The 25,666-nt window shown below is 40.4% G+C and overlaps 1 protein-coding gene across 13 annotated transcripts in view; it reads left to right on the top strand.

Annotated features, from left to right (window-relative positions):
* The first annotated feature begins 15,533 nt into the window (after nt 1–15,533).
* PRG4 (proteoglycan 4) overlaps nt 15,534–25,666 on the top strand; it is a 19,746-nt gene continuing 9,613 nt past the window's right edge. For 2 of the 13 annotated variants that reach the window (XM_032446317.1, XM_032446316.1), the window contains exons 1-6: nt 15,534–15,552; nt 15,978–16,076; nt 17,899–18,021; nt 19,765–19,884; nt 21,746–21,838; nt 25,140–25,246. In XM_032446317.1, the coding sequence (XP_032302208.1) occupies nt 15,980–16,076; nt 17,899–18,021; nt 19,765–19,884; nt 21,746–21,838; nt 25,140–25,246 (540 nt within the window). In that variant the 5' untranslated portion in view covers nt 15,534–15,552; nt 15,978–15,979. The other 11 variants (XM_015869867.2, XM_015869866.2, XM_015869865.2 and 8 more) reach the window with 11 other exon arrangements.

Below are 25,666 nucleotides of genomic sequence, written 5' to 3'. Positions count from 1 at the left end.
AGAATGAGGCACAGAGCAGAGCCAGGGGGGTGAAGCCTGGGCCAGGTGCCAGAGGGAGAGAAACCTGCACAGACCACCACCTGACACAGTGGAGTCTGGGAGACAGGAAATTCCCTGCCAGGTGCTTTCCAGTGCTGGCTGAGCATGAAAGCTATCAAGCACTTATGGCAGTGAATCAGTGCAGAATCTGTAGCACCTTGGGTTACAGGAAAATAAGTTATCAGGAGGGAATTATACTTGCTCAGAACACATAGGAGTAGCAGTGCCTGGAAAGGCAGTGACTGCATGCCAAGTGCAGTCCAGGTAGCCAGTACTAAACAGAGCAGACAGCCAATGAGCAAAATGCCCAGCATCACTCTCACACAGCACTTACAGCTGGGCTGCTCGCAGGGTAAGTGGGGCTCTGGCACCCTGTGCTTCAGACAGTGTTTGGTTCTCACAGTGTTGGAGTGGGTGTGTGGCACATTGCAGCCATGTTTACTAACACTGCGAGACCTGAACACCCAGCAGCTGCCTATGCACAGCCAGATCTCTGGCTGGCACTTGGTGAGTTGAGCTCCTGCACAGCCTCTCACAGACAGAGGCAGGCAGAGAAGAAGAAATGTCCTTTAAGCTCTTACACTGGTTCACCTGGGAGGTTCTGACCAGTCACATGAAAAAGGCATTAGGAACACAAGCAAGTTCAGAGCTACTCATTGTTCAGAGTAGAGACCTAGAAGTGCAGTGGGCATCTGGGGAATCTCCATCCCTGACTGCAACCTGGAGAAACCTGGGGCCTGCAGGTCACAGCTCAGTGACCAGAGGCTGTGGCTATGACAGGCATCTATGAGCAGAAGAGTTCATATGGCAGCCCAGAGGGGGCAGAAGGCTGCAGGCACACCGGGCATGGAGGTAAGCTGCTTCCTTCAGGAAGAAGGAAACTCAATGTCCACACGTAACCATTGCCTCAAGTGCTGGCAACTCCTCTGCTGAGGGTCACAGTGACAGCCACAGCGCTGCATGGCAGCAGGAGCAGGGCACCTTGTGTTGCCTGGAACAGTGAACTAGGCTTGTGTTGCTTCAAGGTACCCACAGTGCATGCAGCACTGCAGGCTGCCTTGTTATCTCTTCTGAGTTTGTTCCATCTGCTAAGACACTGCTCAGGCATACCTTCTCTGCCATCACACCACAGACGTAGAATTGTTGACATGCCATAGCTATGTACACTGGCAGTGAACTGCTGCTACCACTGCTTTTTGTCATGTACCTCTATACCAGGCACCAGATAATATCTGAAATGAACCACAGCAGCCCCCGGTGGATATCCTGCACTCAGGCTGCCCCTCCTGCTAGTGGGGAAGGAATGTGATGGGCAGCAATCAGCTATGTAGTGATTGTAAGACCATGTCTGTATGGGAAATCACAGCTTGAACCACTGATTAATTAGCTGAGGCAAGTTTTGGGTCAGCTGCGGGAGCACAGGTGACAGTAATCTAGCTGTGCTCCTGGAAGGGGTGGACTTTGACTCCACCCCCTCTGAGACCTCATTTAAGGGCTGACCACCACTGAGGCAGCATCTCTTGGAGATTGGTTTTCTTTACTAATAACCTTTGACTATTTTTCACCATCTTGGTCACCATCTTTATATTAGCCACCTTTACACACCAACTTTACAGTGTCCTTCTGAGGACTGGTAACAATTTGGGAGAGCTGCTTCAGTAAAACATGTGAGAAGCAAAAACATGGCTTGCAATAGACCTTTCCTATAAAGGGAAGAGCTGACTCACACAGGGAGTTATCAAGAGGTATCAAGAAAAACAGCAAAGTGTCTTGAAATTCAGTGTGATGCAGCTGATGTTACTGACTAGCTTAAATTTAGAGAAGACGCTCAGAGAAGACATTCAGAGGCATGAGCTGAGACTCTCTTGAAGCATGACTAGTAAGAGTGTGTGCTGCCAATGACATTGCACCGTGGATGTGATGTGCTGGGGTCCTGAGAAGTCAAAGGGGCTGAGCAGGCTGTGCTGCAGCATTTGGCCTGTAGTGACAGCAAGGCCCAGCTCTCTGCTGCAGCGTACTGGCAGCAGGTTGCCTTTGGCAGGCACTGAAAGTCAGATGTGAATAATGTTTTAAAGAAGAATGTGATACATGAAATATCCTAAGTTTCCAAGTGAAGTTAAAGTTACTCTCCCAACAGTCTTCACAACTATTGGGCACAGATCACAACTATTAGCCAGGGTGCCTCCAGCATCTGAAAAACAGATCTAAATCATGAGGATGAAAAAGGTGGGAGAAAATGAATTCCCAAATAGCACAGAAGCAAAAAGACTATCATCGTTATTTGCTGAAGGCTGGCTAATGAACAGGAGCCCTCTGATCCAGGAGGAAAATGCAGAGTGCTCTGGTGCAACTATGAGTGCCTGAATTTGAAGAAACAAACATCAAAAACACACTACAGGGGCCTCAGCAACAAACCAGAGCAGAAAGGACATTGTTGTACCAGAAAAGCATGAGATCTGCATAAATGTGCTGGCATTTCATCTCATGGGGGCAAATCTGTCATGTCAGAAAGCTGATGAGGGTTAGATTGGCTCCAAAAACATTTGACTGCAAGTCACTCATCACCTCCATTTTCTCTTCTGCTGCAGGGAACTTGCTCTTGAATATAAACCCTGTAAATAACCCAGATTACGTCAAATATGTTCATCCTACCTCATCCCTGTTTGCTAACCAGATTAGCTCACAAATCTTCAAATATTTGCTAACCAACAAATTTCGTCAGACAGCTCTTCTGTGTTCTGGCCTTTTTTGGCAGCATGTATTTGTGGTTTGCTTGCTGGTTCCCTTGTGATTGCTCTTAGCGATGTGGACGCTGCTAGAGAACCTTACACTGGGTGTAACCCTGCAAAGCCTTACCCAAAATATTACAACTAACATCTCGTAGCTCATGTTTTGAAAAGTCTGGGGATGTAAAAGCAATGATGTCCTTCCCTCAGCAGATGAGGCCGTATCACAGAAGGGTTTTGCGTTCACCAACTGCAGGAAGGTAATGCCATGATATCTTTACAGTGTACACTGCATCTTGACCATGGACAAACAGTTGTCAGTGATTTCCAAACAGTCACCACAAGTGGAAGCCAGCCACAACCTTTGTAGAAAACCCCAAGACTTCTTGAATTGGAGATCTCATCTAATCCAAATCTCTCCTAATCATTCAAACAACCCTCGCTATATACTATGAAAAGGAGCAAAAATTTCCCTTAAGTTTCTTAGGCTGATGTAAAATGGTTATTCCTGGTAGGCATATGAGAATGATAACAAGAAGGATACATCCTAGAACAAATTAATGCAGCAGTAAAAACTAAACAGTCTAATAAGCATTGACTCAAAGTACTCTGCCTTGCTGAGGAGTAGCTTTCTGGGATGGAAGACTTTTATCTGAGCAGTTGGGCTTGGCTGATTTTTGGAAACTAGTCATTGGTTACTTATAAAGCTTTGCTTAAATCACATAGTGCAGGTTTTGATTCCATCTTTTGTGCTACAAACAAATTAATAGAAAATAGCCTGCAAGATGAATAGCTCTATGCCGAGGATCTCTGAGCACTTAAAGAACTTAGAAAATCCCATACATTTTTATTCTAGCTGAACACACAGCAACAGCTTGTAATGGTGCAGAGGTGGGAAGGTTCAATCTCTGTTGCTTTCTCACCAATATCTACCTCTGATATCATGGGCCAATATCTTACAATAGGAGGCAGCCCTCCAAAATTCAAAAGATTTAAATGTTATCACTCTCTGGTGTTAAATTCAGGGTAGTCATGGCAATGTTTTGCAAAGGGGGAAGGGGTGTTGTGAAATAAAGGGTCTAATGTACTCCTCGCATCTTAAGCAGCTGGAAAACTAATGGGGTAACCCATGCACTTCAGGTGGTTCCAGATTAGAAAAAGGAAGAAAACAATCCTGCCCAAGTCCTGGTTTCATAATGTTCCTTAAATAGTGAAAGACAATGATTTGGAATCAAGGATTGTAGTCGGTAGACTGAATTATCATAACAAAGGAAAAGGATCTCTCCTCTTGTTAGATGCACTCAGAAGACATTAACTCGTATTTTTAGGTTAAGCCTGAGCAACATGAACAGCACAAGCAGCACAAACCAGGCATTTAAAAAGCTCTGCTGCAACACCAATGTAAGAATTACCCGGTTAACTTTCTTCTGCAGCTTTCAACAGAGATTATGTAGATAAATGACTTGAATGTATCCACATATTATACAGTGGGGTTTGTTAAACCTGTTTTTGCCCTATTTAAAAATAATTTGAACTTGAAGGATGAGCAAAAGCACTTGTAGATCAGAATATCTGGTAAAAAGGTCCACAATCTGCCAGAGTCTTGTGAAAGAGTAATCATTCCAAACAGAGGTTTCTACAGCTTTACACTGAGACAGTGATTATAATAAATGTAATAAAAACTTAAAAAAAAAAAAACAAAAACAGAGGTAACATCACATCCTCAGAATCCTCACTAAGCAGCCATCATTTCTGCAGTTCTCTCCCAAGTCGTAAGCGAACTACTGTCCTGGCATAAGGCTCAGATTCCAGGGGTGAACATACACACTGTCTGCAGAACATTAAAAGGGGAGAAAAGAACAGTTTATCACACTCTGTGGATGTCTTCATTCTCCAGTGAGAATATTCTTGCAGTCATAAATGAAATGAGATAGCTACGTTTGAGACTGTTTCTATCAAAAGAAGTCATATTGCGATGGACTTCAGAATGAAGTACATGACCTTATTTTACAGCTGAGCTAATACAACTATTGCCTTTCGCTTGAAGGTCACATGGAGAGACTAATGGTTAATGCACACTTTCTCACACTTTCCTATTTAGTAATGTGATTTTGCTACAAAATGCATGAATGTGGAAAGCTGCATTTAAATGATTAGGTGTTATCCTAAGCTGGTATTTCAGACAGATACTACAGCACGACACTGAAGGTTAACATCTTTGTCTCTAAAGAGATATAAGTTTAAATTTTGCTTCGATTTCATATTTGGTTTTAAAAACAACTTTCAACAATACAATCAGCGTCATTCCTTCTAATCCCAAAATTCTGGATGAGAACTGTGTTGAACAGCAAGAAATACTACATTCTCCATAATACTTTGTATTCTACATCCCATAGCTTTTAAGCTGCAGTGGTGCATACTGTTTTTTCTTACTCTCACTCTCACAGAAGTCTATACTGCTTAAATGTTGTGATGAGCAAGAGAAAGCCACCGGGAGAACCAGGAAGCTCACAGAAGTGTAAGAACCACTTTCAGAGGAACAAGAGATTTCCCCTCCACTCCTTTGACACTAATCTGCTAAGAAGGAAACTACCCTCAGCAAGAGAGGGATTCAAGCAGAATATCAGCTCCAGTGTCAGGAAGCTGGAAATGACTCTTGTTGCTGCCTTGTATAATTGTGTAATGGTAAAGTGTTACTGGCTGCCCAAACAGGACTCCTCAGCAGATGGTCATGATACTCAACTTAGTAAATGGAAACAAATCACATCCATTTACAGTGAAGTAATGTCTCTAAACAAACCATCCCCACTTTGCAGTCCTATGGCAGAGCAGCAGCAGGTTAATAGTAGGGCTTCCATCTCACTCTTACATTCTGCTCATGCAGACCAGGGCCACAGTTGAGGGGCAGCAAAAAGACACTCCTGCGTCATTCACAGCTGCTGCAGCCTTTCACCGCATTCAAAATCAGATATTAGGAAAAATCTCTTATCCAAAAGCACTGGAAGAAGCTGCCCAGGGAAGTGTTGGAGTCATTGTCCCTGGAGGTGTGGAGTTGGGGCACTCTGGGAAATGCTTTCCTGGGCATGGTAGGGATGGCCAGACAGTTGGACCTGGTGATCTTAGAAGTCTTTTCCAACCTGAATGGTTCTGCGAAAAAGCATCAAGCTCCATCTCAAGCTTGCCTGATGGGAAGGCTCTTTAAAACCCTCAGCAATACAGTCCTTAGGAGACTTCCTATAATTTCCTGCCTCATTTTGCTTACACACTGCTTAGAACTGTTTGATTTTAGGCTATTGTTTTCCTTCAGCTCCAGTAACCCTCTGCAGTTCAGTCTTCCCAGTCTACCGCCTGGAGGTATTTATACACAAAAATCAAAGTCCTTCTCTGCTAGAATTGACAAGCCAAACTCTTTTAAGAGTTTCCTCCTGCATTCTTCCATTACTTGGTCTGTTATCATAGCCCCTCTTTTCACCTGTCATAGTTTCAGTACCATGTACACAAGCAGTTCAAACTGCTCACAGTGTTCCAAACAAGACCACAGTATTGAGTTAATATTTTTATTTTCTTCACTTTCACTGGATGGAGGACACTGAAGCCCTTAGGTGTTCTGGGCTAAATATCATCAGAAAATCTTGACAACATGTCACAATAACTGCAGAGTTTTATCTGGCCAAATAATAAACTTCTCTGAGCAATCTGAGCCCTCAGCAGGCGAACATTAGGGCGTTACCATGAAGTAAGGCAGAGTCATCAGCCCAGGACGGTGCTCTGGAACATAATGTTACAAATATAACATCACCCCTAGAACCATGCCAAACTCCTGCAAGCTCTGCAAATTCCACAACCCTCTTATTCAGCCCCTGTAGATTCTCAAGGACAAAAAAACACACAGTCTATCTGTTGGCAGAGGGAGTTGTTCCCCTCATGACTGTATATTCCAGTTAGTCTTGCTGCCTACAATCTGGTAGCTGATTAGTGATGCTAAACTGTATTTCTCACACATCCTGTGTCTGCAGCCCAGCCCGTTACCATCAGTGCCACGCTGGCTGAAAAAACCAGTACCTCATCTCCACCCATAATGAAACATTCATTTACGCCTTCAATGCCTCTCAGTCTTATATTCTCTATGACCTCCTTGCACTTTACTACTCTGGATTCAAGCTTTCCTGTAACACTGCTGCTAAACTTCACATGAAGATATGAACTTTGAAGTTTACCTTGATCGTTTCAATTTGTCACTGGATCTAATAATGTATCTGATCAAAACAGAAGAGTTTCCTCCTCCTCAACTACCAACACTGGATACCTATTTCAATTCTGATGTGAAACAAAAGGGCTCATCAAATACCTACATCACATAGAAAGAGAGCAATCAGATAGTAGTGCCAGTCTGTCATTCATGTTTTCTCAACAAAAATGATAAGTCCAAAAATTCAGTGATCTCAGCAAACCCTCAAAGCAATATTCAGATTTGTAAGTGTTCTGAAACTCTTTTAGAATGGGAAATTACTTCACTTTTACATTTCTCTCAGGAATCTGCAACCATTGCTATGTTTAAAATCTATCACATACAGAGAAAGAAATGTCTTGGATTCTTTGTAGGATTTTCACTAAGTAGTAAATTAAAAGCAAGGAATATATTACCACATCTAATATTTTAGGCACATATGTTGATGTTAGATCTTTCAACTTTAAATGTCTCATGATTTCATGCTAAAACAGATTAATTTAGAACAAATACAAGACATTCACAGGAGCTCTTTTTTTTATCTGCAGATACAACTTGTGTATCATTGTTAAATTCTAAGATGAATTTCAGAAATTGAATGTAGTCCACCTGCTTCAGAAGCTTCATCCTAACGTCTGTCCTAATAAATCTTCCTCGTGGTAGATGTTAGACCTTCCAGATACCATTTCAAAAGTGTGGAACTCACACTCACCTAAAATTACTTTAATCTAAAAGCTAAGATGAACATTTTGAATGAATTTCTTTTCTAAGGAGGCTGGCAGAGTTAGAGCACATCCTTAACTGGAATATGTTACAGTCCTGGATACTTGAAATGGGTACTCAGCACTCTCAAAGAAAAATCAAAGAACAAAAAAGATGAATCAAGACATCAAGAGATCCAAATCCCTGTTGAGCTTGGTATGAAAGGTTAAGGAAACTGCCTGAATGAATTCCCATCATCCAGATACATCTCCCATGATGTACTAGTATTAGACTGTTAGATGTACATGGTGAGAGCTTTTTCATGTCTTTTCTGAAAAGCATTTAACGGGTTCTGAAAATATTATGAGAATATTTATAAGGAAAACATGATAAGCCAAAACAAAGCAGATGTACTCAGGAACATGCACTGACACGCAGTTTAGATGTAGTACTAATGGACATGGTTTAGTAGAAAAATATTTCTGGTCACTGGACAGTTGGACTGGATGATCTGAAGGCCTTTTCCAACCTTGCTGATTCTATGATTCTATGCTCCTGAATCCTCTACGAGCTCTGAACCAGTACCAACTCTTCTGATCATCTCTACTCCTCACCAAATTAGGCTGCTGCGGTTCAGTTTTCCAAATCTACAGTGTAACCCCATGCCTAAATTAAGTAAAATCCTAAAAAGTACTACTCACATACTAAGCCAACATATAAGGCATTAGTACTTTCCATGCTAAAATTTCTTTATGTTTTAGGATTACAGAAGGTTCACAGATGTATGGTCTTTAAGTTTTGAACTCTCTACCATTAAACATTATTTCCCATTACCATCAATCCAACACTAAGATGTAACATGCCTGTGAAATATACAGTACAGGGGTTAACTCACACTAAAATTAAATGGTTCCAAATCCAATTGTGATTTTAACCCTCTTCTTTCTTAATGGGTAAAACAAGCCTTTTTCCACACACTACCCACTGTAACTCAATTACAAGGCTCATTCCTTCAAGACTAAGTAAAACTCTTATTTTGTCTAGCTCTAACCCTATTTCTGTAGACCCTTAATAATGTATCATCTATTGATCTGTTGATTTTTTAGATACTTGAGACTTATATCCAATCTTCTTTATATCTGTAAATAAATCCCTTTTAAAAAGTCACATGCTTGGCTATCATTCACATCTGTCTGTGTTTACTGTTTAAGTGGTAAATGCCTAAATCTCTAACTCACATCCTTACACTAACATCAATTATAAGAATATATCCAGTCTTTACAGAAGGGAACACAGCAAGTAATTTGAAAACATGGACTGAAGCTGAAACATAAATTGAAGTACACTGAAATACCATTACTGAGCACTTAGTGTAGCCATAAAGTAGGATCTTACTAGCACAAACTCCAAAAAACTGTATTTAACTTTGCAGGTCAGTTCCCACAGTAAAACAGGGCATGTCCATGTATCCCCAGCATTCCTTTTAGCTTTTCAGTATCTTTAGTACCCAAATAGAAAAGACAAATGTTCTGAGTCCAAGTATATACTTAATAACATCAGTATATTAATCAATCCCTATGGTAAATGGGATTAAACAGTTCCTGCCAGATACACTCCTAAAACTGAAAGCCACAAAGATGAATCACTAAATTCCTATAATCTCAATTTAATCCAAAACATAACCTTAATTTGAAGTCTAGATGTGGAATGAATCATTAAAACACAGCCTCCTCCCCCACACCTAATCATAGAATCATAGACTGGTTTGGGTTGGAAGGGACCTTTAAGTTCCAACCACTGTGCTACAGGCCCCCCACTGTAATCCCTACAACTACCAGTCCCGTTTAACACTTAGAGCTTTAAAAAAGTTGTCACTGGAATTCTTGGAAATGTTATTGTTCTAAAGCATGAGCCATCCTCAAGCATAGCTGAACCTGGGGAAGGATATGAAGATCAGTTCAGATCCTCAGCCCTGACAGCAGCTTTTAGTTATGGTAGCCCAGACTGTAAGATTGAATAGTCCAGGGGAGGACAAGAACAGAACTCCCTGTCAGGACCATTCATGCTTCCATGTACTTTGCCCGTGACAGTCAGGTAACTTAACAGACTTCCAGATTTCTAACAACTAGTACTCACTACAGTTCTAATCTCAGATTAATGATATGCAAACAGAGATTTGCGAAAATTCCCTGACAGAGCAGAATTTTCCTCATTTCATCCTGTAACTCCCTCAGAATGCCAGGATAAGAGGCTTCCTTTGCTGCCAGATATTCCAAGCCAGACTTAGGTAAGCACTGCACAACCCATGCTGTAATACAGCCTCACTGAATAGTTTACATTTTCGGAATGATCTTATTTGTTGCAAACATCTGCCACAGAAGCTTTCCTAACTTGTGACAACACCATTTCTTGTACTCTGTGTTATATTCTTCTACTCGACAAAATCCTAGTCCATTATATTTATTCATAGACCTAATGAGGAACTCTGTTTCATTCAGCAAAATCTTTTTAAAAGTAGTGTATTTGCACAGCTAGACTTTAGGCTTTCCCCTTACATACAGACATTTGAACAGACTATGTTTGCTTGAGTGTATGAGGCGAAATCTTGAGCATGCATAAAGGAAATTTTTTATAGTAGACTGAGTGCAATGTTTAAGAAAGATGATTCTTCATGTAACAGGGAAATTACTTCACACTAAGTCTGAGAATAGAGCAAAAACAAGCAGTGCTATCTCAGATTCTTTGGGTGATACTTTGCAAAAGCTATGTAAAACAGTGGGGTCTGTTTCTGGGAATCTTTATGAACAGTCCCATAGATGGGGATGAAATCACTGCAGTCTAAAAGAATTTTCTGTGTCCGTCACTCACAAGTTAACCAGCAGCCTCTGCTAATTCAACTTCTGCTGTTTAATTGGGAACTCCTTCTTCAACTCTCCCAAGTTTACCTCTTTCCCCTGTCCCACACACCTCTCTCATGTTTGTTTTCCTTATAATTCTGATCATTTGCAGATCATTTTCATACCTTGTGGTTTTGTTTTCCTTTTTACAGCCAAATGTCTTGCCTTCTGCCTGCTTTTATTCAGTAGGAGAATTATTCCACATGCTACCTTACCGAAAGGAACAAACAATATGGAATGCAATTCATTTTGTGAGACACTTGGAATGAGGCAGTAGCCACTTCTTAGTCTGTCTAGATTTAAATCAATAACCATTTCAACAGACCAACTAATATACTCAGTAATAAAGGAGAGATTATAGCTGTGATTTAGTAGCATCCTGCATCTGCACCATCAGACACGGTCCTTGGAAGATTTCTCCCTGTAACTTTCTGTCATGGAACTGCCCAGTTGCATGATCCAGGGTGTGCATTCTGCACACAATATGATCCCAGCCTAGTTCAAGCAAATCCACGCTCCAGGTTTGAGACAAAACCCTGGACATTTCTTTCAGAGGAATCATTTAGGATCTGCAAAGAAGAATTATAATAGCTATTGAGTGATGATTAGAGATGAGGTTTCAGAGAAAATCAAGTTATGATGATCTCTGATGATCCAAAAAACCTGCATTTCCAGTTGGTTTTTTGGGTTGAAAACTCCAAAAAAGGCCTGTTTTGATGACAAGGCAAAACTTTTTTTTCCCCTCTATTTTTTTTGTTGTTTTTTTTTTCATAGAAATGACTCAAATTGCTCTTTTTTGTTGTTGTTGTTTTTTAATAGAAATGGCCCAAATTTGCCCCAAAAATGAAACGATGGGGGAAAGGAGGGGGGGGAAAGGAGGCGAATTTTGGGGTGAATTTGGGGTTATTTGATGAAAACGACAGCCAGCACAACACAGCCAGCAGACCTCTTTCTGCTCCTCAGGATATTCAGTAATGTCTGCAGCTGTGAGAACTATCACAGGGTCTTCTAGAATAAAAGATGTTTTCCTACTGATCTCAATAGTTTTATAAAAATAGCACAAACACCATATAGATTTCATCCTTCATCTTCCATCTATTGTTATTGCTTCACCTGATATCTCGGCATGGACAAACATAAATTATAAGTCAGATTCTTCTTCTACTTTTTACTTTTAAATCAATCTGTCAACATCTGAGGGACTGGAAATGAAAGAGGTCTGTGTTTACATCACCTGGATGATGTCTGTGGCCAATTCTAATGACAGCAGTTTGCTGGAGATGAATATATTGCTATATTCCGGCTTCTCAAAATACTCGTATATCATAGAAAACCAATCATATTAATATTCTTAAAAATCAGCATATTTAAGTGCTCTTCAAAGTTAACTATTTTTTTCTTTCTTCCTTCCTTCCTTCCTTCCTTCCTTCCTTCCTTCCTTCCTTCCTTCCTTCCTTCCTTCCTTCCTTCCTTCCTNTCCTTCCTTCCTTCCTTCCTTCCTTCCTTCCTTCCTTCCTTCCTTCCTTCCTTCCTTCCATTTCCCCCCCTAGAATCAAATAAAAGATGCAAATAAGATGTAACCAGTACTGGTAAGGAAAAGGTGATCTATCATAAAAGGCAATATAAGGAAGTGTCCTTTGATCAGTTACCAGTTGCACAGAAGAATTAATTTGTAACCCCATGCCATTCCCACATTAGGGCTTCTTCCTCCTCTGCATCATTCTCCTTCCTCACCCCTCCAAGAAAGTAAGCAAAAGTGCTCCTGGGATTCTTGATAATTCTTCTTAGAAATTAATTTAACTCAACTTTCAGCACTCTCATCAGTTACATTTCCTCTATGATCCCTACTATATAAGGATTAAAAAGAGTTACATTAATGAATGAATGTTCAACATAACAGCACTACCCTAAAAACCTCTCTTTTGTATTCATTTGCTGCACTGTTGCTCAGCTGTACAACTCCTGCTGTTTCATATCTACTGCTATTGCAGCCACCTGAGTTCTCACAGGGATCCATAATGTTCCAAATGTAACTTTTGTTTTTAATGGAAAAACTGTACTTTGAGGATACTAATGAGTTAACAATGGGGATCAATAATAGGTCTGACAAGCGATGAAGCATGAGTCAGACACGACTCACACTGATACCGTGACCATTTTGTTGGATCTTACTGGCATAGATTTTCCGTGTGAATCTCAAGGGATATGAACACACCCCAGAAAGTGCTATCGTTAATATAACTGGCTGATGAACTTCAGAAAAAGCCACAACCTGGAAAGGCATAAAAATATAGCTGAGTAATGGGCATCAGCATGTGGGATTCATTAATCAAAAAATTAAATAGAAAAAATAGTGCTGTAACTGTGATGATCTCAGTATATAAGCAAAGCAATTTATTTTATTTTGAATGTGCTCAGCCTGTGAAGCTGGGAAATACAGATAACATTTGGGATACAAATAAAAATATTTTATCAAGGGCTTATGTTGCCTGAAGCCTTGGCCTAGTTAATTTACTGCTCAGCTCATATCTAACTGCAGCAACCAAATATCAGATAAAAAATGTGACCTCTTTCCAGCTGGAATGGCTGGCCATAATACCGAGCCCTGTGCAGTATTCCAGTTAAAAGCAACCACACTGCTGAAGCCATGTGTCTTTGTTTACTCAACAGACATGTCCTGATTCCCTAAATGCAGTGACTGCATGCCATGTGATGGCAACATGCCATTTAAATGCAACTGTGAAGATACATGGATTTTTAAGGTGCTTAAAGTGCTCTTCGTGTTTTGTTAATTATTGAATTATCCCCTACACCTGAAAGCCGAACCTGCCTGAAAAAGCAGCTTTGTCATAATTTTACTGTGAAAGAAGAGTCTTTTAAAAAGGATTTAAGAGACTTAATGATGCAGACTGGAGATTCTGAAAATCTGATTTTAACTTTCAGGGTAAGTGACTTGGCTAAAACTCACAGAACTGGAAACCAACCTAAACCAACATTTGCTGAGTACCTTCCTCTCTAAAAAGGTTTTCCTGTTGCACCTTCAACTGGTCTTTCAAGAAGTATGTTCTTTTAAATCGGTGTATGATAGTGTAGAAAAAAGTGCTACGCAGAAGAATCACTGAAAATTCTCAGATCTGATTGCTTTTTTCTGCAAAGATAATAGAACAAATGTATAACAACTTGCTTCCATGCATCACAGCCCACGCAGGTTGGTGAAAGACTACCAAATGCTGCTAGCTACAATTCTATTGGCCTGAAAGAAAGGAAAAACTGTGCATTATATAGCATATATAGTATAAAGATTCCAAATGAGAATAACTGCAATTGAAATTGTAGCTGGCTGGGAAATCATTGCATTGCGCTTACTGTACCCTTTGTCAGTCTTACAATCGAAGACAATTGTATGCCTCCGGTGGCGCAGTGGTTAAGGACGCCGCTTTGCAACACTAGAGGCCCGGGTTCGAATCCCCCCTGTGGCGCAAGTGGTAGAAGTGCAGCTCTGCTACACAGGAGGCTCGAATCCTAGGGGTTGGACTAGGTGATCTCTAAGGTCCCTTCCAACTCGCACAAGACTGTGATACTGTGAAGTACACTCTGAAATGTAGTCTTAATTTTTTTCTTGATCTAATTACAAATTATTTGTTACAAGGATCTTTGTGTTTTTTGTTTGTTTTTTTGTTTTAAGAAAATCTATTCCATCAAGTTGCTCCTATTTTACTACCCTCATTTCTTTCCTAGACTTCAGTTATATACAGACCTTTCTTCTCAATCCACAGAGTTTCTGAATCAAAGTTATGGCCAGCTCCAATAAAGACTGAACTGAAATACTTGTTGTAACTACAAAAACCAATGTATCCCCTCCAGTGTATTACCTTGAATAAACTCTATGAGATCTCAGGGCTTCCTTTTCTGTAACATAGACTAATAGTTACCTTATTGGCAGTGGGCAGAGAACCACGAATAGCAAACTGATACTGTAGGTGCTCCCATTTAACAGTTGTATAAACAATTCCAGAAATCTTTGCAAAGATCATACATGTTTCTAGAGCAATGCAAAAGCACTTGTTTATTGACTGGAATTAGTTAATGGAAAACCTGTGATGACATGTAAGCTATTAGAAATGTCTGTAATGCAGAAAAACAGAATTAAAGTAATTCTATATGTTAATACAGTAACAGGGTAAGACAGAAGTATCAAAAAAGGCAGGACCTTTTTTAAAGTTGGTTTCTGAGTAAAGAAGGGTCTCCTAACTCCAAGAGTTAGCAACATTCAGGTTTCCAAGAATTCTCCTTTAGCTTTGGGCATTACAAGTAGTCATTCTTAGTACTCTGAATAGGAAATGGATGAACACAAAGTCTGATAGAACAGTTTGATGTCTTCCATTCATTTTTGTTGATTTGCATAGAATAGATATAATTTTTTATTTCCAGCCAATACCTCGGCAACATTTCCATTCAGCTCAGGGGAGTGTAGCTCACATTCTGTGCACAAGTGGTGAATTGTATATGGCTGAATGAATTGGATATGGAACAGTTTTTGGAGAAGAAACACCATCAGTCGAAGACAGTACTGCATAATTTTAGGCTACTGATACCTAAGCTTCTTTTGACAGGAAAGAAAATATACTCAGCATCTGCCTATAATGATTTCTTATTGCTTTGCAATCAGAATGTGTTCCAGATACATTCAGGACAACTTGTTCATTTCACACAGTGTTTTGACTAGTAAGTCTCTATTTATTTTTTTCAGTAATCATTTTTCTTAATGGGAGTGTTTTCCAGATGTTGTGTTCGTCTAGTCATCTGGGATCTCTTCCAATTCATGTGGAAAGTTTGCTGTCATAGGCTGTCATTGGCAGTTTTGTTTTACAAGCTATCTAATAAGTTCACTCCAGCGTAGTTATAAAGTGATATATAAGGCATTTGAAGCATCCCTGAGAGCAGGCACATTCTTTGTTAGGTAAGTGTAATTTCTTTCTCTACTCAGAGCATTCTGATGCAAAGAAAATGATGGGCTGGAACAGAAAGAACAAATTTATCTTTGTCAGTATAAAGATCAGCCTTAGAGACTGAGTACCAAACTCCATTCATTTCAAATGAGGAGATCGACTGTAGATCTCACCTAATAAAGAAATGCAAAATATCATTCCATTTGTTAATAATGAATATTCCTAGTCTTACTGAAAAACTTAGTAGCTAATCTGCTACTATCAACTATGAGATGATTTACGATTTATGGAGTGATTATAAATTACCAACTTCTCCTGGTGTAATTTTAATGTGAGCTGTATGTTGCAGTGAAACTCATACATTTCAAGTTTAACAAATTCATTATAAGAAAAATACAAGAACTGCATGTAGTGATGTGAAATTATTTCTTTTTAGGGATGATGTCGTATCTGAAAGTAATGATCATATGGAACATAATTTGTGTATCCCTGATGATCCTTTCACTGTCCCCGGTTCAAGAAGTGGCTTCTCAAGGTACTGTAACATCCAGCTGAAGGGAGGCTGCCAAGGAGATCTGAAAAATGATTTTAAAAAAAGCTTCAAAATGAAGCTTTGAATTTATCTTCATCAAAATAGTAAACTTTATAACATTTTTATTTTTTACACACACAGTCATTATGATTCAGTTTTATCGTCACTGAGTAATTTCATAAATCCTCTTTGAGAAATAACATGCGTATGAATATCAGGCAAGGTGTATATGAGTTTATGTCTCTTTCTGAAGACATATTCTACTGATCCTGTTTTCCTTACGCTGACTAATGTAGCAGTGGCGACTGGCAATATACTTCAAAGAAGAATTTAGAATTATAGTACCCATAGAATTGAGGTAGAAATACCTGAACAGAATGGTCTGGGGGAAAGGAATGTGCACATGGGACTAAGTTCTTTGCCAGTGGATGCACAGAGGCTAATTTTGGCAACTACATGTAATCTTATCTTACTCTTACAACTGCAGATTTTAATTTACCCTCAAAGCTCTGCAGTTGCCTTCTAACTAAAGCAGCTCAATTAAGAAGGAATGGAAGAACCCACAGCCTGGTGAGCCGCTTGCTGTCCCACTTCTCAAGTGGGCTCTGAAGTGGTTACACTGATAACACAGTATTTCTTGCTTGTAAAATGCATTTTATTACTACCTGTGAATACTGAGCATAACGTCTGTGCAGGTGAGCTGCTCACCAGGGCTCAGCAGATGTCAGACACTACCTGCACGGCAGCAATATCTGACCCTCCACCCCCTGACGTCAGTGGGCGCCTTCCCACTATTTTCAGCAAAAACTGGATTCTTACCAAGGAGCAAACAGTGTTTTCCGTAGAAGTACCTTCACAACTGAATTGCTGAAAAATCACAAGATTCATAGGTCTTTTGTTACGCTGGGTTCTACCTCCACACACACACACTGTGTGCGCTGGTATAGATGACTGTCTTTGGTGTTGTGTTGTGTTACATGTTATTCCTTGTTGTTTCCTTGTTGTTCCTCAGTGTTTCAGCTGGTTATCCAAAGTCCGTTGTAGCTCGTTGACTGTTCGCTGTTTGTATTTAGGGACACTCCACTCACAGTCTTGCATTTCCAGAAGAAGTGATAGAGCCTTATGTTAGTGGGGGATTTGTGTAGGAGGGGGAGTAAGCCCAAGTGAATATCTGATACTTTGGAAGCAGATCTCTGATGTCCTGCTTGTCACCTCTGGCCTGCACCACGTATTTATTATCTGGCATTCATGTTAAGGGCAGGCAGATTCTGACAACTGACAGTAAAAATGGCTCTGGGGACCTCCTCTTATTATGGTAGAGCTCACCATTTAAAACTTGAGCTGATTTTGTTATGAAGAACACTATTACCTAAGTAAAATACTGACAGACCTAATGCATCTGTCAGGTACGCTGGTGCAGGTAACACTTCTGTGGCCGTGCTTAGAGGGAATTAAAGTACTAAATGAAACAACATCGTGCCTGGCAGATATATTGCCTCAGGTAAATTGGAAAAAGCTAGTCTGGGTGCCATAACCAGTGCAGCCATGTGACTGAATTGGTCCTCAGGATTCACTGCTTTTTAGAAGAAACAGGACAAACCAGACCAGGCAGAATCCATCTCTGCTGCCTGCCCACAGGCCAGCCCAGAGATCAGCTCTGACCTGCAGGACTTCCAAACAGGCTGCACTGGCCCACAGTTTCTGTGGCTCTGAGTACAGAGATGGCATTCTTTAGGGAAACATAAATCTTCCTGCTTTTCTGTTCAGTTTCCTCACATACCAACTTCAATCTGGCAATGTTTACACTGGTGTCGTGTGATTTTAGATTTATGGAGCTGTACAGGGAGATGTGGGGAAGGGTATTCTAGAGAGCATGACTGCCACTGTGATTATAGCTGCCAACACTACAAGGAGTGCTGCCCTGACTTCAACAAAGTCTGCACAGGTGGTAAGTTCCCAAACATAGCCAGCTCCTATCAGCAAAGACTTCTCTCCTGCTTGCACTAGCCTATGTCTTCTGAATGCTTAGATGCTTCTTTTTGTTTGCTCATCCTTGTGCTCCTCTCATCTATGTAATTCTCCCCCTCAGAAAATTTAGTGATAACCTCTCACAGCCCATTCAATGTAAATTTTGCACCTGCAGGTTGTCACCAAGAAAAGGTGTTTGCTTTTTGGAAGAACAGAGCAAGAGAGCGATTGTCTTCTATTGCTTGTCTTCTCTTCCTCTGTGCACTTATACTGTATTTATTTGTCTGTATACTAAAAAACAAACAGAACAAAACAAAAAGATATTAAAAACCAGTTCAGGTAAGAGGAAAGTTTCAGGATGTTCCAGAACAGAGAAATTCTGTGGCAGTCTCACCCAATTTTAAGAGGGACAGAGTCTGTGGGGTCTGATCCAAAGTCAGAGGGAGTCCTGACAAACCTGACTGGATCAGAACTGTGGCTGGAGTGTGATAGACAAGGTGAATGGACATGTATTAGTTTGTGTGAAATTTAGAAATGTGTGGCATAAAAAATACAGACATTTCAAACTGTTCTGTTGGAGAAGTTCTCCTTTTCTTTTGCATTACCCGTATGTCAAAAACAGCAGGACACTACACCACTAAAGTGTAGGTCTAGTAAGATTAAAGGTGTGAGATAACGATTAAAGGTCTTAGATCTAGCGGTACAGGCTACGTATGTTAAATTCAGAAACAGCACTACCTAAAATGATCATTCTTTAAAAAATAAAAACAATTTTTGCCTAGGCACGTGGAATGAATCCACTCGCATGAGCAGAGCATTCCACCTCTCCACTTGTCTAAAACTGTTCCAATCCTGCCTATGCAGCAACACTAACTTTGCTAGATAATTACTTAATTGTAAAATATGGTTCTATGCAATAGATCATATGATAATAATAAATAATATGGTAATTTTAGGAATGCCAAGTGATGGTTAATTCTTAGCTCAGTTCTGTGAGATGTTAAGCAACCTCAACAAACGAACAAACAAACAGTGCCCCCAAAAATATCCACTTTAGGTCTGATGTATTCCAATACAGCTCACCAAAAACTAAGATACAGTACTTGCCCACTGACATCTAGTGCATTCATAACGAATGTTGGCCCCATTCTTTTTCAGAAATGCTCTGGTAGACACACCACTGTTGATGCAAAGCGGTGCCCCAATGCAAGTCCATTTTCAAAATGTGGCCCAGAATTATTTTCTTACTGATTTAAAATATCATTCTTGAGTCAACTGCTATTTGATTAGGGAAACACCACACGTTGTCAAGAGAGGCTGTGGCTTGATGTGGTCTAGGGTGCCCAGCTCTGGCAGCAATGCTAGAGCAGAGGATGGTGTGACCTTCAGAGGTTCCTGACAGCCTCAGCTATCTCTGTTTCTGTGAAGACTTCTCTGATGGGACCTATCTAAGGTGAACTCCATGGTTATGTTTTATTCTGCCACAGGTCCTAGCTGGTCTCAGTACCCCCAGTGGCAAAGCACAGTTCTGGTTACATGGCCTGATCCAAAACTCATTTGGAATTAATCTCACAATCAAATTCTGGGGCAGACCAGAATAATCACATAGGAAGCTGCTCTTTAAATCAGTTTAAGTCACTATAGAAAGATCCCAGTGTCACATGTGAGCTACACCCACACACACACAAAAAAACCTAACTCTTGTTTGTTCTGCTTTATGTAGCTGTCTCCTGCAAAGGACGTTGCTTCGAAGTCTATCAGAGAGGAAGAGAGTGTGACTGCGACATAGACTGTAAACGATATGGAAAATGCTGCCCAGACTATGACGAACACTGTAAAGAATGTAAGAAATGTCTTTATCACCATGTTATTCCTATATATATGTATTTAAATTTAGATACCTTGGACTGCCATTTAATGTGAACCACACAGTCTTCATTCTTGTTATTATCCAAATTCTCAGGTGAAACTTTCCATAAATTTAAGCCAATCCTATTGTTGGCCAGTACCCCTTAAGTCTGGCAGTCTGATGAGTGGGAACTAGGAGGCAGAGACTACCTGAACATTTGCTAACATTTCTGCCAGGTTTGGCACCTATACTTCCAGTCATGCCACTATAAATTACACCAATAATAGAATTCAAAGACACAGGCTGCAGAAAATGAATGATACTTGGCAGTAAATTGTCTAGTTCATGGATGGAGAGGTAGTAACGTCAGTCCAACTCCCTACAGTTCCCCTGAAACTCATCCATAAGTGGGTACAACCCAGCCCCTGGCACTGGGATAGCATGGACACTTGAACCCCTGGACCATTTGCTTTGAACTACTGCAACCACTGGAAGCAGAGGGGGAATTCTTCTAGATCCTTTCCACTCTGAATTCTGAACAGGAGGAGCAGGCCAGCATAGCAACTGCTCCTCTGAGGAAAGGAAGAAAATCCATAGGGGACTGCCTGATGAAAAGTGGCTGCACATCACACTGCAGCAAGAGGCATTTTAGGAAAATGCGTATTTAACCATCAGGCTGTGAATTAAATGCAAGGAATACGCACAGTGACCCATAGTCACTTTCCTTTTCCTGTGCTTCACAGACCGGCAAGGCAGCAAGTTTCCACGTGTGGTCTTTAACAGTCAGGACGAGTATCACAGTCTGTTCACAGTCTGTAATACTGTGGTAAATAGTCTATGGTAAATAAAGTCTGGTTCACATGACAGCCAGTCCCAGTCCCCAGGTGCACAGCAGTTTGTACTGACATTAACTCTTGGCTGAATATGTAGAAGAAGATAAATGTCTTGAGGTGAATGTGCTGCCTTTCAGGCTGCTTTAAACCTGCTTCTCTCAGATGTTGCTTCCAAGATGCCATCTGATTTAAATGATATTATCTACCAGTTCATTCCATCTTATTTTCCTTCTAGCTTTTTAATCCCTGCAATAAAACCCCTTCAGTTAGAGCAAGATTCCCCAAAGAGTTACAAGTGTAAATCTGGGACTGCAGCGGGCGTAGGCAAAATTAAAACAGCTCACTCAGAGCTGCTAGTTGAAAAGATCTCTGTGACTCAGAAAGAGCCATCAACTCTGCCTTAGGGGAAAGCACATTCTGCTTTGGCTCGGTAGTGGCTCAGCCCCAGGCAGGAGTGTATGTGGGTCCCGCAGATCCCATCCAGCACCACATGGAAGCTTTAAGCAGTGATGGCAGCCACTGTTACTTTGGTTTGCTGTTAATTTTTGTCAGAACAACATCAAACCAAACAACACAAAACCAAACATTCCCAAATCCACTCTGCTCTCTACCAACATTTTAGTCATCAATTTTGCCATCTGCTGAGAAACCTGATAAAGTTTTTGGAATGATGCAATACCTTATTGTAATCTGTGTATTTGTAACCAAAAGAGGTGTTTCTGCCTATAGCAGGGGGTTGGAACTAGATGTTCTTAAAGGTCCCTTCCAAAACAAACCATTCTGTGATTCTGTGATAAGTTCTCAGAAAAAGATTGCTCATTACATCTGGGGATCCCAAGAGTATCTTTGTCTTTTTCATTTCTCTTTTTCCAGATAATACCCTAAAAAATCCCATGGACAATAAGTAACATAAAAAAAGATAGATATGGAAAAGTGTCATTGAAGTTCTGTACCAAAGTACCACCTCCTTACAACAAACATCTCTATGAGGTCCCATTAACAGATTGTGTCGTTTCTTTCAGTACACACAGAAAAGCCAGTGCCCGAGACTCCTCCCCCAAACAAATCAACATCTAAAAGGTCATCCACAGATGAGGAAAAGAAGCCAAAGGAAGGTAGGAAAGAATACGAATGAAACAGGGTGGGAGTTATCTGAAGGGACGTTTTTCCTGCTCTGGAAATAGAAAAGCAATGCCAGACATTACGAGCCTTGGAACCACTTGGTGTATAAACTGATTACTTCACCTACACTTCAAGAAAGACTCTACTGACTTTGCAGAGTTCGCTTAAGACAGATGTGGGGGTGGGGTGACATCTCCATTTGATCTTCCAGGTCTTCAGTAACGTAACACACTACTGTCAATTTTGGACAATATCCACTGCAGGAACAGGAGGGGTGCTGTATTCTGGGATAGTGAAGATCTGGCAGAACCAGGACAGGAAAACCTCCTGACAGATTTCTTTAGCTTTAATCAAGTCAGGCATCCTGCAACTTCAGAAAACACACGTAACTTATTTTCTTCTGAATGGAAAACATGCTGTGTTCCTGTGTTCTTTGGGATGCTAACTTGGGAGATCTGTTTGAACTTGAAAACTTGAAGTAACAACAAAGAAACAAGGCTATTAGTCAGTACTGGCCAGTAGTTTAACCCTTAGTTTGTTTTTCATTTTGGACTATTTACCTTTCTGTTGTGGCAATTTCTTGTTGCAAAGTTGGTCTAGAAGGTAAAATGGAACAGAATTAAGGAAATGTAGACCCCACTTGACTGTTAGTATTTCAGACATATTGGGTAGGATGAAACCATATTCTGTAATGCTCTTCTCACACTGCACTGTCTCTATAGTATGCAGAGATTATTTCTCACACTGTGAAGTCCTCGGTGCTTCCAGCCTGCTGAGAGACTGTCATGAGCAGCAGCTCAGATCTTGAAATACCTTCTTTGGGGGATTTGTTCAAAACAATGCAGTCCAAAGTCACATAAAGCTGCTCTTGATTTTTTCAGGTTTTCAATAACCAAGTGTTAATTTGATTGTAATTAAAAAAAAAAAAATTGATAATCAATCAATCAGACAAAAAAGAACTCCATAACAAAACTGTGAGAACAACTAAATGGCAAAACATCAGAGATCCCAGTAAGAGATCAAAAGATTTAAAAGCAGAAACATTTATTGTTAGTTTCTTCTGAATCTATCTATATGAATAATTTGACCCAGGTTTGTGTAACTGCGTATAAGAGTAGAATCTTAAAGCTGTACATCAGAAAGAGAAAAATACCAAAGGCACAGCACAGGAGTTGTTATTAGGTATCTACATTCAGAAAGTTCCCTTTTCTCCTGTTTCTATAACTCTTTCAATCTGGCCTAGGACAGAAGTGCAGGTTGTCTTATAGTTAAGGACAAAAAGAACAAATCAAAGGAACTAACAGTGAAGGGAAGAGTCCTATTAAAAAGAAATATATCTTATAAGGTGGGTCCCATTCCATGAAAAAAGATAGAAACATGATATGGCTTTGCATACAAATGCCAAATTTAAATCTGCGCTGCTGAAGTCAGAGTCACTGTGGGTTAATCCATGGGTGTCCAGTCTTTGGGCTTTCATGGGTAGTACTGAATGAAGAGGAATTGTATAGGGCTGCAGTTATGGAGGTTGCTCTGAAAGTAATGCCTTCTGATTACTTCCTTGGAAAATACAATCAATACAGAGAGCATAATCACACTATTTAAGAGAGCGAATTCTCAGCTACAAAATGGTCTTTGGCACCGTCACCACTGTTGGCTAAGAATTTTCAGCAGTGATGAACAAGATGTACATGATGCACTTGGTAAAAATCTGCACCAGTGGAAGTGACCCACTGCTGAAATGCATCTCCCACCCCTCACTGTGTTCACATCCAACTGATTGGTCTCCATAAATGTTCAGCAAGTGTCAATGAATGACAGTTTTTCCTGTGTGGAAAAATTCAGTTCTACCACATGGCTTCATATGTTCTTCCATGTCAGGTGCCATTCCTTCAGACTACCCCCCGCTGCTATCTGTTGTATGGCTGCAAAATGTAATGAAATCTTGGTGAGAAGGTTCAACCTCTAATATCATCCCATTAACATCCACCTATAATGCTGTGGGATAATATAATGAAATAGGTTGCATTACTTTCAGAGCAATCCTCATAAGATATATAATATAGCTAATGTATATAAGTAACAAAGCCTACTTTAATTTTTTATTATTTTCTTTTCACTAAAACACAAACACACACACACACACACACACACACATATAAAGAGTAGCCAGAGCATAAAACTAGTAGGATATGTGACCGTGTTTTTGTGAAACTAAGGCATCAGTCTGGTTCAGTGACAGCGGCTGCAATTCATATTGAGTTCTGGAAGTGCTGATGAGAGATTTTTGATACAATTTTAATCTTCCTATTCTTCATACTTGAAAACAGTTGTTCACAAGTGTGTGTTTGGCGAAAAAGTGGTATACATGACTCATGCATGATAGTTAAGCTAGAGGTATTTCTCTTCAGCAAGAAAGAACTTAAAGATGTCTGGTAAAGAGACAAAATCAGATTTTTGATATACATTCTAAACGGATTTATGCTGACTGAAAACAGAGTTGCAAATTAACAAAAACAAAAAAAAAGAAAAAAGAAAAAAGAAGGATAATCTTTTTTGCCATCTTGAAACCTATACTCAAATACCAAAACAAATATCAAAACAGGAAGCATGGCTGCATGTTTTCCACCATGAGCAGGACTATGTTTAGCTAATCTGTCAAAATCTATAAACGAATTTGCCATAAATTGAGCTAACGCTATTCTTTCTGCCCTCCCTGTGCCTTGGATTCAGCCCAGATTCAGGGCTCATAATGCACTGATGTTTAATTGGTGCTCCATGATGGTTGTGTGCCCCAGGCTGGACTGGGCTGTACAGGGCAGAGCCACCACCATAATGGCATGGGGCAGTCACAATGTGAGCTGTGCTGGTGCGGGTTGGCCATGCCTCGGTTAACCAATCGTATCAGTTAAAACCTAGCTGCAGCAAAGTCCCAGGCGTTCCCCAAAAAAAATTCACAGTGCAGATTAGTTTAGTTCTTTTAAAGAATATATGATTATGATTCTATGAATGCATCTTTTGACTTGTTTATTACTGAGACTTATCAAATTTAACATAGGATTCCACGTACTTTTATAAACTGGCAAAAAAACAATGGAGGTTTCAACAACTGCAACACAAAGTACAGATTTACAGAGAACACTTTTTTTTTATTTTAGCAAAGAGTATGAAAGAACGTACTATTGCTACTATTGCCATTCACAAGACAAGCACCTATTTCTTATCAGTGTACTAAAAAAATATGAAAAGGTGCATGCATTGCAATTCCTATGCCATAATACATTTTTCCTCTCAAAGATATTGGCACCACAACCAGTCCTCCTCCAACTACAAAACAACCTGAAATAACAGCCACAGATGCACCAACAACCCCAAAAGATGAAGAGACAACTCCTGAAGCCACAGAGGCACCAACAACACCCGAAGCTGAAGAGACAACTCCCGAAGCTACAGAAGCACCAACAACACCCAAAGATGAAGAAATGACCACTGAAGCCACGGATGCTCTGACTACACCCAAAGCTGAAGAGACAACTCCAGAAGCCACAGAAGCCCCAACAACACCCAAAGCTGAAGAGACAACTCCTGAAGCCACGGAGGCCCCAAAAACAACCAAAGCTGAAGAGACTACTCCTGAAGCCACAGAAGCACCAACAACACCCAAAGCTGAAGAGACTACACCTGAAGCCACAGAGGCCCCAACAACACCCAAAGCTGAAGAGACAACTCCTGAAGCCACAGAGGCCCCAACAACACCCAAAGCTGAAGAGACAACTCCTGAAGCCACAGAGGCAACAACAACACTCAAAGCTGAAGAGACAACT

This window comes from Coturnix japonica, chromosome 8 (genome assembly GCF_001577835.2).
Source record: "Coturnix japonica isolate 7356 chromosome 8, Coturnix japonica 2.1, whole genome shotgun sequence".
In the NCBI taxonomy this organism is placed as follows: Eukaryota; Metazoa; Chordata; class Aves; order Galliformes; family Phasianidae; genus Coturnix; species Coturnix japonica.
This window is presented reverse-complemented; position numbering and strand designations above follow the sequence as displayed.